This window comes from Antechinus flavipes, chromosome 2 (assembly GCF_016432865.1).
Source record: "Antechinus flavipes isolate AdamAnt ecotype Samford, QLD, Australia chromosome 2, AdamAnt_v2, whole genome shotgun sequence".
In the NCBI taxonomy this organism is placed as follows: domain Eukaryota; kingdom Metazoa; phylum Chordata; class Mammalia; order Dasyuromorphia; family Dasyuridae; genus Antechinus; species Antechinus flavipes.
Genome location: NC_067399.1, coordinates 461,698,487 through 461,715,955, shown reverse-complemented (window position 1 = coordinate 461,715,955; position 17,469 = coordinate 461,698,487). Strand labels below are relative to the sequence as shown.

Below are 17,469 nucleotides of genomic sequence, written 5' to 3'. Positions count from 1 at the left end.
TGGATTCAGAAGGTATAAATAACCTGAGGAGAAAAACAAAAATGCAAGCAGTTTATATTCATTTCCCAGTGTTCTTTCTTTGGGTGTAGCTGCTTCTGTCCATCCTTGATCAATTGGAACTGAATTAGCTCTCTTTATCGAAGAGATCCACTTCCATCAGAATACATCCATAGAGATTTATTTGTGACATTCTGAATACTTCAGTCTCTACTTCTGTGATGAGGAGGCAAGTGTATTTTGTCTTTATCCTCTGCAACCCAGATTGGTCATGACATTTAATATGAGTTCAGAACCCTTTTAGTGTTGATTTCATTTTTGTTTTTGTCATCCTTGTGCATTTTTTCTTGTTCTGTTTTCCTCACTCTGCATCAATTCATATAAATCTTCCTGTGTTTTTTTCTGAATACTTCACACTCATTTCTTATGATACAGTAATTTTCCGTTACAGTCATATACTATAATTAGATCATCCACTTCCCAATCATTGGACATCTGCTTTGTTTTCATCCCTCCATCCCTTCCTTCTTCCTCCTATCTTTCCTTCTCTCTCTCTCTCTTTTTAATATCACAGAAATGCTGCTTGAGCTTCTTGATATCTCTGACTATGAGAATACCTGCTGGATCTGAATTGGAGGAAGGAGAGCTGAAAACTCTCAGAACAGTTCCATTCTTCACCTTTTCAAGGGAAGTTAGAATACCGGCCAAAAAAATAAACTTCAGTCATTAATTTTTTTTTTTTTTCTAGTGATTTGGAGCATTTTAATGGTATTACATTTCTTTATTTCTTTTTTAAAATAAACTGTTCATATCATTTGATAACTTTGATGAAAGGCTCTTTGGCTTTAAAACTGTCTCAATTTCCTGAATATAGAGATGTTTGATGTACAAATTTTATTTCTTTCACACATTTTCTCTTCTAGCTTTTTTCATTTTAGTTGTGTAAAAGCTTTTAAATTTTATATGAAGTGTTCCAGTAAAATTTATTGCAATTTTAAGCAATAATTTTTTAAATTTTTAGTCAATCAATCCATACATTTTTTTTTTTTTTTTTTGCTGAGGCAATTGAGATTAAATGACTTGCCCAGGGTTACACAGCTAGGAAATGTTAAGTGTTTGAGGTCATATTTGAACTCAGGTTCTCCTGATTTCAGGGCTGGTATTTTATCCACTGCACCACCTAGTTGCCCCAATTTTAAGCAATTAAAACTTAAGACTGCACTTTTGGAGAAAATTATATTTCATTATACAAGTAGTCTTTCGATCAGAATTATATATTTATTTTTAGTTTGTGAATTCTTAAAAGCATAGTTCTTATAAGCAATTCCTTCTTATCTCTTTTTATGAAGCAATCTTTTATTTTTCGATTGCTTATCCATTTATAGTGTCATGTTGGCATGTGCTGTAAGATGTGATCTAAATCTAATTTTTGTCAGTTTGCTTTCCAGTCTTCAGGGGATCATAGATTTAGAGTTAGAAGGAACTTCAGAGACCATCAATTGCAAATCTTCATTTTACAGATGAAGAAACTGAGGCTCAGAGAGGTTAAATGACTTGCCCAGGGTCACACAACTAGTAAGTGTCTGAAGTGGGATTTGAATCCAGTTCTTCTGACTCCAAATCTAGAATTGCTTTCCATTGTATTATGCTGTCACCCAATAGTTTTTTATGGAATCAAGAAACTTTGTGAAAGTGGGGCTGTTGTATTAGGTTGTGTCTAAGGGCATTACTCATCTAGTCCTACAATGCCTTCTTTTCTCATCTCACTTCCTCTCTTCAAAAGTAAGTTTACAGTTTTTGGAATCAGAGATATTGAACTGCTTCTTTCCTGCATGAAACACGTTACTTCTCGTTCTCAGTGCCCTTATCTGTAAAAATGAGAGAGGTTTGGATGAAAATGAATAATTGTGGATATCCATGATTGTGAGAAAAATATCCCCTACTTCCCAGTTTTGCTAAGGTATGGATTTAGGCTTTACTAGTGAAAAATTTATTAAGAATATTTTTATTCTTAGAAAGAGTACTCTTTATAAAGAATACCAGCCCTGAAGTCAGGAGGACCTGAATTCAAATTTGGCCTTGGACACTTAATGCTTTCTAGCTATGTAACCCTGGGCAAGTTACTTAACTCCAGTTGTCTCAGGGAAAAAAAAAAAAAAACTTTAAAACTAATATGACCAAGATATTCTCTTATCAAAACTTGGAAGTAAAATTTGGGTTACTGTGGATTAGAATAATAGTGTTGTCAGACAGCATTATTTCTTCTTTTAGAGGTATTTTCAAGATCCATATTTAAGTATGCTGTTTTTTAAAAGTCAAATTTAAAGGCCACTGGCTGCCCAACGTTCTTAACAGCTGCCATATGTTTTCCAAAAAAGTGAATTGACTTCTTTAGTAGGCTAGCACTATGTAATTCTGATATTTTAGTAAAGCTGTTCAGCTCATTTTTCTATTTTCTAATCAAATTATTCCTTCCACTCCTGGGGTGGAATGAAAAGGATTGGTGGTACCATTCTAGGAGTCAGAATATTTGGGTTACATATCCAAATTCTGCCACTTAGTGGCTATTTAACCTTATACAGGTCATTTCAGTTTTTTAACTTCAGTGTTTCCATCTTTAAAATGGGAATGGGATGATCAACTAGGTCTTTTCAATTCTCCTCCTTTTCCTTGACATCTCTATAGCATTTAACACTGTAAAGCATCATCTCCTTTGTAATAGAGTCTTCTTTTTAGGTATTTTCACTCTCTCTTGGTTTCTTCCTACCTGTCTGTCCCTTTTCAGTCTCCTTTGCTGAATCTTCATCTAGGTCATACCTATTAATTGTGAGTATGTCCTAAAGCTCTTTCTGGGATTCTCTTCTTTATATCTTTTGTACTGTCTTATTTAACCTTATCAATTTCCATGGTTTAGTTACCTTGCAGAGGAATCTCATCTAAATATCTAGTCTAATCTCTCTTCTGATCTCCAGTCTCACATCAGTAAATATCTTTTGAACATCTGGAATTGGTTTTTCTATAAGCTTCTCAAATGAAACATGTCCAAAATAGAAATCATTATTTTCCTTCCAAATCTTTTCCCCCTTTCAAACATTTTTGTTATTATCAGTGTACTACCATCCTCACAAGCCTTAGTCTTTTTATTCCTGTTGAACCCACATATTTATTGTTAACAATCTCATTTTTTATTTCCAATCACACAGTCATTACTGTAATGGTGATCCCCTATTTACTTCTTGCTTGGACTATTGCAGTAGCCTTCGAATGGATCACCCCCACTTCAAGTTTCTTCACTCTATATTCCATACCTAGCTGCCAAAATGACTGTTTTAAAAAGATTCTTTTCCCAAATAACAAAAAGCAGTTTTCTTCTTTTTAACATTCTCTCCCCATTGAAAAAGAAGAGGAGAAACAAAACCCTTATAACAAATATATATATATAGTCAAATAAAACAAATCCCTTCATTGGTCACATCCAAAAAATATATATTTCACTTTGCACTTTGATTCCATCACATCTTTTTCAGAAAATCAGTAACATGTTTCACTATAAGTCTTTTGGAGTCATGCTTTATTGTTATGTCAATCAGAATTCTTAAGACTTAGAAAGTTTTTTATCTTTCCAGAGTTGTTATTGAGTGTTGTTTTCCTGATTCTGCTCACTTCACTTTGCATTAGGTCATGCAGTTTTTTCCAGGTTTCTCTAAAAGCATCCCATTCATCATTTCTTATGGCACAATAGTATTCATTACATTCATATGCCATGATTTATTCACCTGTTTCCCAGGTGGTGAACACTCTTTAATTTCCAGTTCTTTTTTGTACAAATGATCTGACTTATTATTTTTATATGTATCTAGTCTTTTACCTCTTGATGGTATAGGCTTGGCAATGGTACTTTTGGACCAAAGTGTTATGCAGTTTAGTAACATTTGGAGCATGGCTCCAAATTATTTTCCAGAATGGCTGGACTAATTCATAGGTACTTCAACAGTATGCTGATGTGCTTGTTTTTCTACAGCCTCCTCAATGTTTACCAATGCAATTTTCCTAAAATAGAGGTTTGACCATGTGCTCTAAAATATTCAATAAATTCCAGTGACTTCCTGTTATCTAGAATCAAATATAAAATCCTTTATTTGGCTGCTGCCTTCCTATTTTTCTACTCTTACTCTTAATTTAGCACCATATATTAGATCCAGCAAAGAATGTACTTGCTATTCCTGACACAGGATACTCCATTCCTGGTATTAATGCTTTTTTTGTGATCATCTTCTATTTCTAGACTATTCTTCTTCCTTTCCTCTATCTCATAGTTTCCCTGGGATCCTTCAAAACTCAACTCAAATTCTTCCTGCTTTATGTCCTTCCCTGTTGCCTTATCTGCTAGTGCCTTCCATTTGAGATTACTTTTTATCTACTCCACATATATTTTGTATATTATAGTTAACAGGTTTGTTTCCATGTTTAGAATATGAACTTTTTGCAGGTAAAGATAGATTTTCCTTTCTTTTGTAATCCTAGTGCTTAGCACATTGTCACACAGGTAGTAAGTACTTAAGTGCTTGTTTATGAAATTGTATTGTAAACTCTAAAGCTCAATATTAATTATTAGATTCAAGTATTAGATTAAGTAGTTAAACTTAAATCTTACATATGGGTTGTTGGGATTATAATGTTAGTTTTGAATTAATTTATTTTTCCTTTTATTTGGGCTTCACAGTTGATAATGAGCCCTCTACAGAAGACAAGGAACAATGTGAACTGTCAGATCAGAGTTTGGCACAGCTACCACAATCAGGTACTTTTCCTGATTCAGAGATTTGTTGAGCACTTATGTTCAGGACCCTGCTTTAGGGAATATACACAAATGAATAATTCTCACTTCCTTTCTTAAAGGAGTTAATGGCTTAGTAGGGAAAATAAGATTTGTACAAAAATAATTCAGGATAGCCAAGTAACTCTTTGGTAAGTTGGTAAAGTGTCTGGCCTGGAAACAGGAAGATTCATCTTCCTGAGTTCAAATAAGGCCCCAGACACTTAATAATTGTGTGACCCTGGGCAAGTCATTTAACCCTGTTTATCTCAGTTTCCTCAACTGTAAAATGAGCTGGAGAAGGAAATAGCAAAGCACTCCAACATCTCTGCCAAAGAAAGCTCCAAATGGGGTCATGAAAAGTCAGACATGACTGAAAAATGACTAAACAACACAAATAATTATAAATGCAAAGCAGACTAATAAATGTTATGGGGAAAGAAAGAAAGAGAGTGATAGCACTTCTAGTTGGAAAATCAGGAATAGCTTCATATAGTTAGGTTCCAGTAGAGCCTAATAGAGAAGAGCCTGATATAAGTAGGAGTTGAAAAGCACTGGACTTTTTTCATGTTCTGTTGGGAAGCAACAACTAAATCTAAGAATACTCAGAATTTTCTCTTTGCTCTAGGAGCTAAAAGTGCTTGGTAAAGTCAGTGGAAAAAATGTGCCCCTTTCTGAAAGCAAGATAATAGAATATGCATTTCTTTACTTCAGAAAAGCCAGAAGTGTCTGGAGGGGATATGGACAGTTCTTCATATTGTAGCAGCAGCTCTACGCACAGTATACCATGTACTCCCCGCCTAGTTCCTGGCCATCGAATGTGGGCCAACAAGAGTGGACGTCATATTCTGGGGTTGATTGAGGATTATAATGCTTTACGTAAGCAAATTTGTGAAGGCCAGAAGCTACTTTCAGAAATGGATGCTCATCTTCAACTCATTTGTGGCCCCAAGAACCAGGAAACAGGATTAAAGGTAAAAAAAAAAAAATTAATCTGCTGGAGAGAAAAAAACAAACCCCATTCATTTGGTTAGATTTAGAACATTTATGGATTGTATATGAAATACCTAAGAGTTCATAGACATTAGTGGAGGAAACAACTTTTGGTGCTAGATATGTGTGGACTTCCTTTTGAAATCTGTATAAAATTACAGTAATCCTTTTTGACAGTACTCAAATGATTTGCTTTTTAAGCCATTGTGTCTGTTGAATAGAACCTCATTGCATCAGATGATTTCTTCCCTTTTCTCTCTCCAAATCAGTACAAATACTGCTTTGTGGCCTTAAAATCTTAACCTCTTCTTAACTTCTTTCTTTCCCTGTAAAATGGAGTTAGTTTTGCTTGCCTCCAAGGGAAAAGTACATACACCAGGCATATACTGTGTAACTTGTATCCAGTATAAACCAGCCTTGCAGATTGATTAAAAACAAAACCCCTTAAGTCTTTACTGTGCTAACTGGAGATGTTAGACTTAATCTCTCAGCACAACACTATTCCTAGCTTTGTGTTTGTGGTTGATATTAGCAAATGAGTTTAGTTGTTCATAATATAGGTTCTCTTAGGCCTTGGCGCTAATACTAATTTGCCTACTTGATATAAATAGAGGCTGTTCCCTCAGGTTATAATATCATGCTTCAGCAATTTTTATATATATACAATTTTTTTGTATAAATTTTTTTGCCTGCCTATTCTCTGGGAATACAAGTCCATTCAATGACTTGGTCACCAAAATCCTTTTATGAGAAGTTGCACTATTTTATTTGTCTTTTTATTTTAAGCATTCATGGCACTTTTAATTTTTGAAACACTTTCCTATGCGTTTGTACAAATCTAGATAGGTTCATAGGATTTATATTTTTAAAAAGGCATTAGCAATAATGTGGTCCGAATCTCTCACTTTACAGATATGATGAAGTCAGGATTTGAATTCAGTTTCTAAATCCATTGCATTTTCTTCTCTAGTTTGCTGCTTTCCCATTTTAAAAGATGAAAAACAGGTTTAAAGAGAGAAATGAATCATTTCATACATTGAAAAGGCAGGATTTGAAACCACTTATTTTTACCTGGCAGAAGACATCTGGTCAGCAAGACTTCTTCTGGTGCAGGAGTGCTTCCCTGTGTGTCTTTTGCTGTCTCTTGGGCCTGTACACATTGAGGCCATTTTTTTCCTGTTTTGTCATCAGAGGGAAATATATTTTATGGGTTCCTGATAGTTATTCCAGCATTAAATAAAACAGTTTAAAAGGGTCTGCTAAAGGAGGATACATCTACATTGCTTAAATTGATGTCTGGCATCATTTGACTTTCAAATTGCCTGCCATGAAATGCAAATGAAGAAGGCAAGTCTTGCCAAGCATTTTCCTCATGTCCTAGTAAATACAGTAAATGCAACCAGTTATTAATCACAATTATTGATTTGGTTTAAATCCCCCCGAATTCTTCTATAATGTATAATTCAATAGCCTTTAAAACCCATAAATTAGGGAGCTTCTCCTGGCTCTATCCTCTTCTTCATCATATTAAACACGAATATTACAGCACAAGGATTTATACCACTAATTAAAGCTTACATTTTCATAATCTTTTCAGGCCAAAATATAACATGTTTTTAATCCTACAATATAGGTTCCAGATCAGGCGGCTCTGAATGGTTTTTCTGACAGTGTTAACACAGCACAGCAGATATTAGAAGAGGCAGCTCGTTTATTGAAGCTTCTTTGGAGAGTTTCCCTTCCCATAAATGGCCACTGTCCTGTTCACTCTAATCAGGTATGCAATTTTATGTAATGACAAAAAATACAAGTTGGTCATCTGTGAAATGCTTGGGCAAGAACTGAGCTCTGGTCAAGTTTCAGACTTTCTTGGTGAATAACAGATAAGGCAGATAGTCCCTTATTCATTTATTCAACTCTTTACTAAGCACCATTAATATTAGGCTTTTTGAGGAGGTTCTGAAAAGATGAGGACATATTCTCTTTTATTAAGGGACTATGAAGCATGTATGCAAATAACTGTTATAGGGCAGTATATTTTAAATTATAGGAACAAAAAGTGCGATAACTGTGGTTTCAGGGAAGAAGCACTAATCCAAATCTTAAAGGATGGCTAAAATTCAAATAGGTGAGAATGACAGGGCATCCTTCGTGTTTCATACATTCTCTTAACTACTCACTTGCCAGCCATCTTTGTCTATGGATTCCTCATTGGTTAACAGTGGGTCCCATGCCATAGAAGAACATAATAATCCTTTAGAATGTCACTCTAAGATTCTCCTCCCAACGTAATCTTCCTTGTACACTTAAGATTTTCCATAGTTTTCTCACAACTTTATCTCTTACTTCCATAGTCATCTTCTTCAGGCACTATTGTCTTCAAATATCTCCTTTAAACATAATTTCCTAGAGTAACCCTCTATTTCCATTCTCTCTTCTGATGAAGATCATTCTGATCTCTTCTGATGAATCCTTATAGCTCATTCTTCTACCCACTGTCTTATGGAACATCTATCTTAGAGGTAGTAGCAGGTGATTAAAGAACTTTTGTGGCATTTTGTTGTATGTACCATCCATACAATGTAAGTAGCAATGTTGATGGTACTCTCACATAGCTATCAGATGAGTCTTCTGTTAATCAAGAAGGCTTATGTTACACATTTAGTAGCATTTGCTGTCTATGGTTATTTTTTCCTGTCTACCCTCTGTCCCCCCTAAAAGCATAGACTTTATCTCAGTCATCTTAGTTGTACACATATTAGGTATGTGTACCTAATATACCTAAATAAAAAAAAGTGTACCTAAATACTCAGAAAATACATGTTTAATTGAGTGATTTTTTTCCATTAAATCTGTCATTCATGAATTTATCGAAATTCTGATCTGTTTACATATTCAGCTTGTATCATATTTTTCTGTAATGAGTTATTTATTACTTGTTCTGTGAAGTGGGACCTCCTTTTATTTATTTAAAATTTTATCTTTTTCAAATTTTAAGGGGGCTCTTCTGCTATACTTTGACAAATACACACTTGGTTGCTATAATTCTGGGGCTTTAGCCTATTTGTAACATATTAGAGTTTTGGTTCTAGTTTCTTTTCTTTTTGCATACTGACTTCTCTATAACACTGTTGACCCTTATCTGCATTTTTTCTTTTAGTTTTCATTTCTGTTCTGCTAAATTTTGTTTAGAATATGCTGAAAATATGGTGCTAGCTTTATTGGGCAAGATGACCTATTTCTTTCTTTCTTTTTTTTTAATTAGAAAAAAAGTTTTCATTAAAAATATGGGAGGCAACATGATACAATTGAAATGAATAATGAACTTACATCTTTGAGTTAGAATTCTAGCCCTTTCACTTCCTCCTGTGTAAACTGGGCTAGTTAAGATTTCTGAGTCTCATCTTTTTAGATAGATGACCTATTTCTTTAGTAGAAAATGTATCATGTTGGAGATTGCTCCTTCCACTTAACCCAGGAGTAGGGAATGTCCAACCTGCAGGCCTTTTTAAGCTTGTGCCCAAGGGTTAAGGAAATCAACTACAAGTGATGATAAGCTGAAAGGTAGGTACAGCAATCTCTCACTGCTTGAGTTCTGTAAGTTGATAATTTGTATGGCCTATAAATGATATTATAAGTATCCAAATGGCACTTGGCAGAAAAAGGTTCTCCATCTTTGATTGTCCCCACATCTGCAAAAGAAGCTTCTTGAAGAAGGAAGCACTACCCTGAGAAAGAAGTAAATAGTTATCAATTTTGTTGGTTTGAAACTTTTGCTTCTCTTTTTCCAAGTTTTTGGATCTGGTAAATACTTGATAGAAAAGAATTTTGCTATATTAGTAGTAAAATCTTTGGCTATCCCTAAATGTCTAAAATGTGGCAAAAAGAACTATAGTGAAGAACATACTGTTTCAACATGAGAGTTATGTTTGAAGCTGTTAGCTATTTCTGCTGTGGTCTTGAAATTTCATTAATGGCTTTGGAATCCCTTTAGAGAAAATAAATTTTTTTTTGAATTCAGGGTAACTTAAGTGATACTGTCTCCTTTCACAGTGAAAATTGTGTCCATCAACTGAAGCAAAGTTGCCTATAATTTAAGTGGGTGGGGATGGGTCTGTTTCACCTTATGGTAAACTTCTTGCCCCTATCCTTGCACAGCTCTGCAGGGCACTTAGTGTGATAGTGAGCCACTGAGGGATTAACCTGTAATATTTCTTTGGAACTTTTAGACATTAGCTTATTTCTAACTTGAGTTGTTAAAACTTCATTAAATGCCAGTCTTTAGACTGATTACAAAGAAAAAAATAATTTCTTTAAATCCTCCTACCTTTAATAGTTTATTTACTGTTCTCTTAAAGAATATATATTTAGGGGCAGCTTAATCCCAACTACCTCAGCAGCAGCAACAACAACAACAAAAAAGAATATATATTTAATTTCTTAAAAAAAGCTATTTCTGTCGTATAAGATCAGTCTTCTAGGATTGGAAGAAACTACAGGAAGCAGGCTCCTACTTCAGTGGACAAATTCATTTAAACGCTTCCAGTTAGATGCCTCCTTTTTAAAATTCTCCCTAAAGGTCTCACAGTCTGGCAATGTCAGCCATTAAACTTTGATCTCTTGGAGTACAGTTTCCTTGGACCATGGATATTTTTCTGTATTTATTGAAGATATAATTCACTATGAATCTACAAATTTGTTTTTAACTATTCTTTGTATATGTCATTTTCCATTCCAATATGATTTCCCCATCTCCCTTCCCCAAATGGGAAACTACAACTAAAAAACTGTTTTGTGCTTCATAATATAGGATCTTTGACATCTATTGATCCTACACTTAAAATTAAACTGGCTTCTAACAGTCTTGTTAGAAGGGAGGGAACATTGGCTAAAAGTGTGAAGAACTCCGAGTCTGGCCATCAAATCCAGTGCCCATTTACAATATAGAAGTATTCTGAAGCCTGAGGGATTTGCCTAGGGAGCCACACATTTAGTTAATAATGAAGCCAGGAACAGAACTGAAAGTCTTCTGCTTCCAGTGCTGTTTGTCTTAACTATTCTTATAGCCCACTGTGTAGCATAAAGAAGTCCCAGATTTATCAGTTTTCTCAGGAAACTTGAAATTTTGGGGGTAGAGGGTGGATAACGTAATATTACAGCTGAATATAACCGATTAGATCTTTATTTTTGGTCCTTCTAAATCTATTTTCCTGTAGCACAAACATCCTTAGGATAATGGAGGGCAGCCTAAAATCCAATTCAGAATACAATCCTATATTTCAAACTTTGAATGTCAAATAGGTATCTACTTTTAAAAGGGAAAGCTAGGTTCCCAATGAATAACTCCGATATTGGAATATTGACTTTTAATGTCCATTTATAAATGAATACCATCTGAAAAAGTAGCCCTAGTGGTCACTTCCTCATGCTATTTTCAGCCTTGGGAACTACAGAAGTGATCTTCTAGGTGATATAGAATAGGAAATTTAATCCATCCATCCTGTTTCCATTGTCACACACTGAGTTACAACTGTCTTGTTTGCATATCTAAAAAGCAGGCTCTACTTCCTCCTATCTTAATGTGTACCTTGTCATGTGCTGCATATATGAATTTGTTCTAGACCAAGTTCCTCTTTGGCCCCTCTTTAGCTCCTTCCCCATTCTTCCCTAATTTTTCCCTTTCTTTCCTAGAACCTGTCCTTGGTTCTCTCCCCCTACCAACTTTAAAAATCCATTACAACTGGAAGCATGTTGCTTAATCATATGTGGTTCAGTCTTGCTTAATCATATTTGATTTAGTCTGTGAGCTGTTTTATGTAATAGCATCTATTTTTGCTAGTATAAATGTCTTGTGAGTTTTTCGCATCTTTAATCACTCTACTACCTAGTAACTTGGTACTTTATTTAAAATTACTTCTTCAGTAAAGATATTCAGAAGTTAATGTGAAAATCATATTGGTTAAAGAACTCAGGTTATCATGAAGAGGGTCAAAAAAGAATAATTGCTATTGTAGTTGATACTCCCCCCCAAATATCTTGCTCCATGCTGATATGTTAACAGATCACTAGACCCTAAAAAAGAGGTCAGCATCAGTTTATCTTTATTTCCTCTCTAGATTGCTGAAATGAAAGCTGAAATCATCCGACTGCGCAAGAAAATTTCTGAACAAGAGAAGAAGCTATATAGTACAGCTAGACATCTACAGTCGAGGAAACACCAGGAAAAAGTCATCTTTGATCAGCGTATGTAAAATTTTACACTTATAACTTGATAGTCTTTTTTACTTGTATACTGTGTCTATTCCATGTACTTTGGACCATATTGTTTTTGACTCCTGCTTTTGTTGAAATTAAGTTCTTTTAATCATCAAATTTTCTGTGTCATGGTATTTGCAAAGATTAGGTGCCATGTCAGAAGTGTTTTATTATATTCATTCCTATTGTCAGTATAATAGCCTCCTGAAGCTGCTCCGCATTAACTGTATCATTTCTTCTGGCTTAGAGATTGCTGACTGAGGCATCCCTCCTTGCTTGCTCCCACTCCTCACCCCAGTTCCTCCCCTTACACCATTATTTCAGCATTTTCTCAGGTAGAACTAAAATCCTGCCTCATGTCTGATCTTGATAAAACTGAAAGTTTCTGGGCCCTTTCTGAAGAGCAGAGAGCTGAGTTTATTGCTGAGTAGGATTACATCTTGGCTACCTCTTGGAAGATGCATGCAAAGAACAGTTCATGGAACTTGCCAGATTTGAACTAGAAAAGGGAAGTTTGTTAAATCCCTCATTGTCAGTGACCCTTGTGAATATAAACATCTAGCAGAATTTCCTAGAGCTATCTGAGCCAGTCATCTTAGACTAATGGGACAGCACATCAACAACACCACTTTACATTTCTTCTGCTTTCCTTTCTGATCTCTTATTTCAACACCATCAGTAGAGACAGGCAGGTTTATTTACTGGTGCACAGCTATTAAAGAGTAGAATATGGGAGTCAATTTTACTAGTCTACTGCTTTTTCCCTGAGGCCATATTGTTTCCTATGTAGGGGAATCTAGAGTTCTAATAGAAATATGGATAGTTCATACAGATAACCTGTGTAAATCAAACCATTATATCTTCATCAGCTGTAAAATAGCTGGAAGAAATTTTAGATGTTTGCTAGTCAAACTTCCTTGTTTTACTGGTGAAGAAATATAGTAATAAGCAATATGGAGTGACTTGCTCAAGGTCATATATAGATACATATAGCCAGTGTTTGACTCCAAGTGCAGAGGCCTGTGCATTTTGTCACACTATGCCCTGATTTGGCAGATGAGAAAACAGGTTCACAGAGAGAAAGTGACTCTTCAAGGTCTCAAAATGAATAGATATTCCCCAAATACCTTATCAAATAGAGAAACAGATTATGATGTATTCTAATTGAGGCTTCCCTGTGAATTTGCTTTTTAATTTCCAAATTTATTCTACAAATACCTTATGACATAAAAATAACAAATAGCAAGTTTTGGTTCTATTAGGATCTGTACCCTTGTATTGTTTAGATCTGACTTCTGATGACTCTATAGTTGAGTTATTCCTCAGGTATACCTTGGCTGTATCAAGAATCAATTAATCTAGAAATGGAAAATTGAAATACCCTAGCACTTGGTATAAAGTAAAACAATCAGTCCATTAGTAAGCATTTTTTAAAACCCTTACTTTGTGTCAGGCACTATGCTAACTAAGCACTAAAAGGTGACCATATGAAGAAGTACAAATAAGAGATAGTTGTCAGAACTTAAATTGCACATAAAATATGACTTATTTCATCAATTGCTCTAATTTTGTAGATTTTGAGAGAACTTAAGCCCCTGTGCTATGAAAAAATGCTGTATTTTGAGTCCTGACATTATCACTTATTTATATGATTTTGGACAAGTTATTTAATAAGACTTGATGTTTATGGAGTATTTTAAGGGTTTCTTCACAACAATCTTTGAAGTAGGCAGGACAAGTACTATTCCTCTTTTTATAGATGAGGAAACAGGCTCAAAGAAGTTGTAACTTGTCATAGGTTATATAGGAAGAAAAGACAAGGCAGAGGGGAGTTCCTGGTTGTCAGGCCCAGTGCTCTGTTAACTAAGCCACATTGTTCCATTTAACTTCATCTATGAAATAAGGGTAACAGTACTTGAGCTCTAATGACTTCACAAGTTTCTTATGAAGAATTACTTTCTTTGTAAACTATAAAACAATATACTAATATAAGCCATATAAAAAAGTAGGAGTAAAACCTTTTAATCCACATTTTCCCTCTTCCTGAAAGGTTATCTAGATGTTTTAATTCTTTCTTCCAGATTTTGATCATATGGCTCCTTGGGAGTGGCAAATTTCTGCCCTTATTTTTCCTCATTAAGGTTTCCTTCGATATTTCCTGACATATGTTTTTTGATTTGCAATAATTAATTTTAACCTCTTAAGCTTGCTGATAGAGGGTGGAGGAAAAGGATGGGAAGCTTATCAGAAATGACTTGCATTAAAATATTATCTTGTTCAATGAAAAAAAAATGTCCATGCCCTTCTCCCAATATAGAATTCAAACTGGCTTTGAAATCATCTGATGAAAAATGCTGTCGGGCAAGAAACAGCCACTCATATTTGTTTATCAACCTCGACATTCTGCCCTTGTACTGAATAAGCCATTTAAGGGGTAGAATTTAATTTGGTGAGTTCATTCCAACCTTGGGCTTTGTTAACAGAGCATATAGTTACATTTAAGCCATATTCTGGGCCATGTTCAGCAATTGGAGGAATTCAAAGCAAGGACAGTTTTCCCAGGCCTTACCCAGCAGTTTTTGGAATTGCCTCTAAACTGCATCTCTTCTTAAAAACTTTTTGATGAGTTTTGTAGCAGGATCAGTGAAGCACAGGAAACTGTTAATTGTATTCATGCTGGTCATTTAATTTTGTTTTGACAGAGATGGGGAAAAAAAGATCATTTAATGTCCTTTCTTCCAACAGGATTCTTGTAACACCAGATAGTTTGTTGGGAACTGGCTAATAATCTACATACATATCAGAATTATAGGAAAGCTCTTTGAAATCATTTAGTCTGACTTCCTCATTTTATAGAGAAGAAAATGAAGACTAAGGTACAAAGGTTCCAAAGCTAATGACTGATAGTACTAGAATTAAAACCCAAGTCTCACTCTCTACTTCTTTTTATTTTATTTTATTTTATTAAGCCCTTATTATATGCCAGACACTATGCTAAGCACTGAAAGGTAACCATATGAAGAAGTACAAATGAAAGATGATTGTCAGAACTTAAGTTACATTTAAAATATGACATTTCATCAGTTGCTCTAATTCTGTAGCTTTTAGGGGGAATAGTTTTTATAGGTCAGAGCCTGTTTCTGAAGATGCATCATGGAATATTAAAAAGAGTCACATATCGAAGAACAAATCTTGCCTCAGACCTCAGGCTCATATATTTAAAATCTGAAGGAAACTTAGAGATTACTTGGTCTAACCTTCTTAGTTTATAGGTCAACAAACTGAGACCCAGAGAGGTTAAATGATTTGCCTCATGTTGTACAGGTAGAATTGACATTTGAATTTGGGATCCTTTATTCTAAATTCAATACTCTCATCTACAGATAAGTGAGAGCCATATTTACTAGTTACTTAACAAAGTTGTTTTAAGAAAAATACTTTAAAACACTAAAAAAAATAGAGAATTAGTGTGCCTGGGTTATTTTCCTACACAAACATGTATAAGTGTCATCAGTAAGGCAGTGTCATCAGAGATTTCTTCACTTTCCATGAAGGATGAAATGATTCCATTCCACCTTATCCAAGAAGAAAGGAAGAAAAGGCATTCATTACAGAGCTTCATGTGGTCCTTTGTTGGGTGGCAAAGTCTAGAAGCTTCTTTTCAACCAGCTACACTTATCACATGGGGTAGGAAAGAGACATTAAATATATTTTTTCAATAGTGTATGAAATTAATTTTCCATTTTTTTTCCTCTTTCTAGTGGTTTTAACTCATGAAATCCTCAGAAAGGCTAGAGGAAACCTTGAGGTAAAGTAAAATTTCCAAATATCTTATAATTAAAGGAAAATAAAAATAAAAAATAAAAGGAAAAATAAAGTTCATATGTGTGCATATGTACAATCCTATCCTCCACTAAAGTCATTTTCATTGTATCATTGAAGAGATGCTGGGTTCTTTAAGGCTATGCCTTCAAAGTGATGAATGAATTTTTTGGCTAGAAATACCTTTCTAAGACACAGGATTATTTATATTAGTGCAGAGAATCTCTATACCAGCAAATCACCAGTTCTTAAAATGTTGAAATCTGTGTGTGTAAATATATATATATGTATATGAAAAATTAATTTGTAGCCACTTATCCTCTGCCAATCTCTTATGAAAAGGCAGAAGGCATTTTTCAATGCTAGTTACTTAAGTGAGCCTTATTTTCAGAGATGCTCTCTTTTTGGATTCCCATCCAGGAGTATCAGAGCTTGGCCCAGCTCCTTCGTCCATGGTACTTTCCAACTTTTTTCTTCTCCTTCATTTCTCACCAGAGTAACCCCTGATTGAGAGCAAAATAAACTCATTGTTTTTTAAGGCTTATTGGTCTTTTTAACTTGGGGGAAGCCAAACCTTTTAGTATTTACTTTTGTTGCATTCGAAATATCTGAAATTGTGTGTTAAGGGATTGAGTGCATGTATAAGAAATGATGAAATTTGTCAGAGTTTTTAATTGAGGCACACTCAAAAATTTCCTTTTCTTTTCAGCTTAAACCAGGGGGGCCATCTCTGGGAACAGCCAGTTCCTGTGGATCAGAATCCTGAAGGACCAACTTTTGCTAATAAATGTATTGGCTCCTTACTATGATCATTTGTGGACTGCTTGTCTTTGTTTTAAGTATAAGATCTCCTATATGACTGGAAAGGGTTTGAACAGTCTCTGAGAAGCAGATGTAAAATATTACATATATGTGTGTGTATGTGTGTGTGTGTGTGTATATATATGTGTGTGTGTGTGTGTGTGTGTGTATGTGTGTGTGTATGTGTGTGTGTGTATATGTATGTATATATGTGTGTGTGTGTGTATGTGTATATACACACACACACATATATATACATACATATACACACACACACACACACACATATATATGTATGTATATGTATATATAGACACATTTGGTGTGGTGGAAGAGCACTGGATTTGGAGTCTGAGGACTTGGATTTAAATCCTGACTCTGCTCTTGTATTACCTGTGTGACCTTAAGTCTTGACTTCCTTTCTCTAGGCCTTTTTCCTCTGTAAAATGAGGGGATTAGATGAGCTCTGAAATCTTTTCCAGTTTATAGTCCTGTTTTACGTATTGTTTAAAAAAAAAAAAAAAAAAAAAAGGATATTTGGTTTGGGGGAATGATTCATCCTGGATGATACTATAGGTTTCAAACAGCTTCACTAGCTATGGTATATAACAGTTTTCATGTATCATCAGCTAGAGAGTATCCATGAACTTGTAAAGGAAATACAAATTTCCAGCTTTTTCAAAATTACAGATTGGAAAAAGAACTTTCTGTAGTAGCCACTTAAGTTGTGGCTGAAATTAGCCAGGGGCTTCTGTTAAAGTTCATGTAAAATGATTTTTCATCAA

General features: G+C 34.7%; 1 protein-coding gene across 8 annotated transcripts in view; it reads left to right on the top strand.

Moving 5' to 3' along the window:
* The window catches only part of CDK5RAP2 (CDK5 regulatory subunit associated protein 2), a 150,531-nt gene extending 133,839 nt beyond the window's left edge, over positions 1 to 16,692 (top strand). For 5 of the 8 annotated variants that reach the window (XM_051979528.1, XM_051979526.1, XM_051979525.1 and 2 more), the window contains 6 exons: positions 4,721 to 4,798; positions 5,528 to 5,787; positions 7,440 to 7,583; positions 11,923 to 12,049; positions 15,823 to 15,869; positions 16,593 to 16,692. In XM_051979528.1, the coding sequence (XP_051835488.1) occupies positions 4,721 to 4,798; positions 5,528 to 5,787; positions 7,440 to 7,583; positions 11,923 to 12,049; positions 15,823 to 15,869; positions 16,593 to 16,649 (713 nt within the window). In that variant the 3' untranslated portion in view covers positions 16,650 to 16,692. Of the gene's footprint in view, positions 1 to 89; positions 225 to 571; positions 1,573 to 4,720; positions 4,799 to 5,527; positions 5,788 to 7,439; positions 7,584 to 11,922; positions 12,050 to 15,822; positions 15,870 to 16,592 lie in introns of those variants that run through there. The other 3 variants (XM_051979527.1, XR_007950880.1, XM_051979531.1) reach the window with 3 other exon arrangements.
* Positions 16,693 to 17,469: the final 777 nt, after the last annotated feature.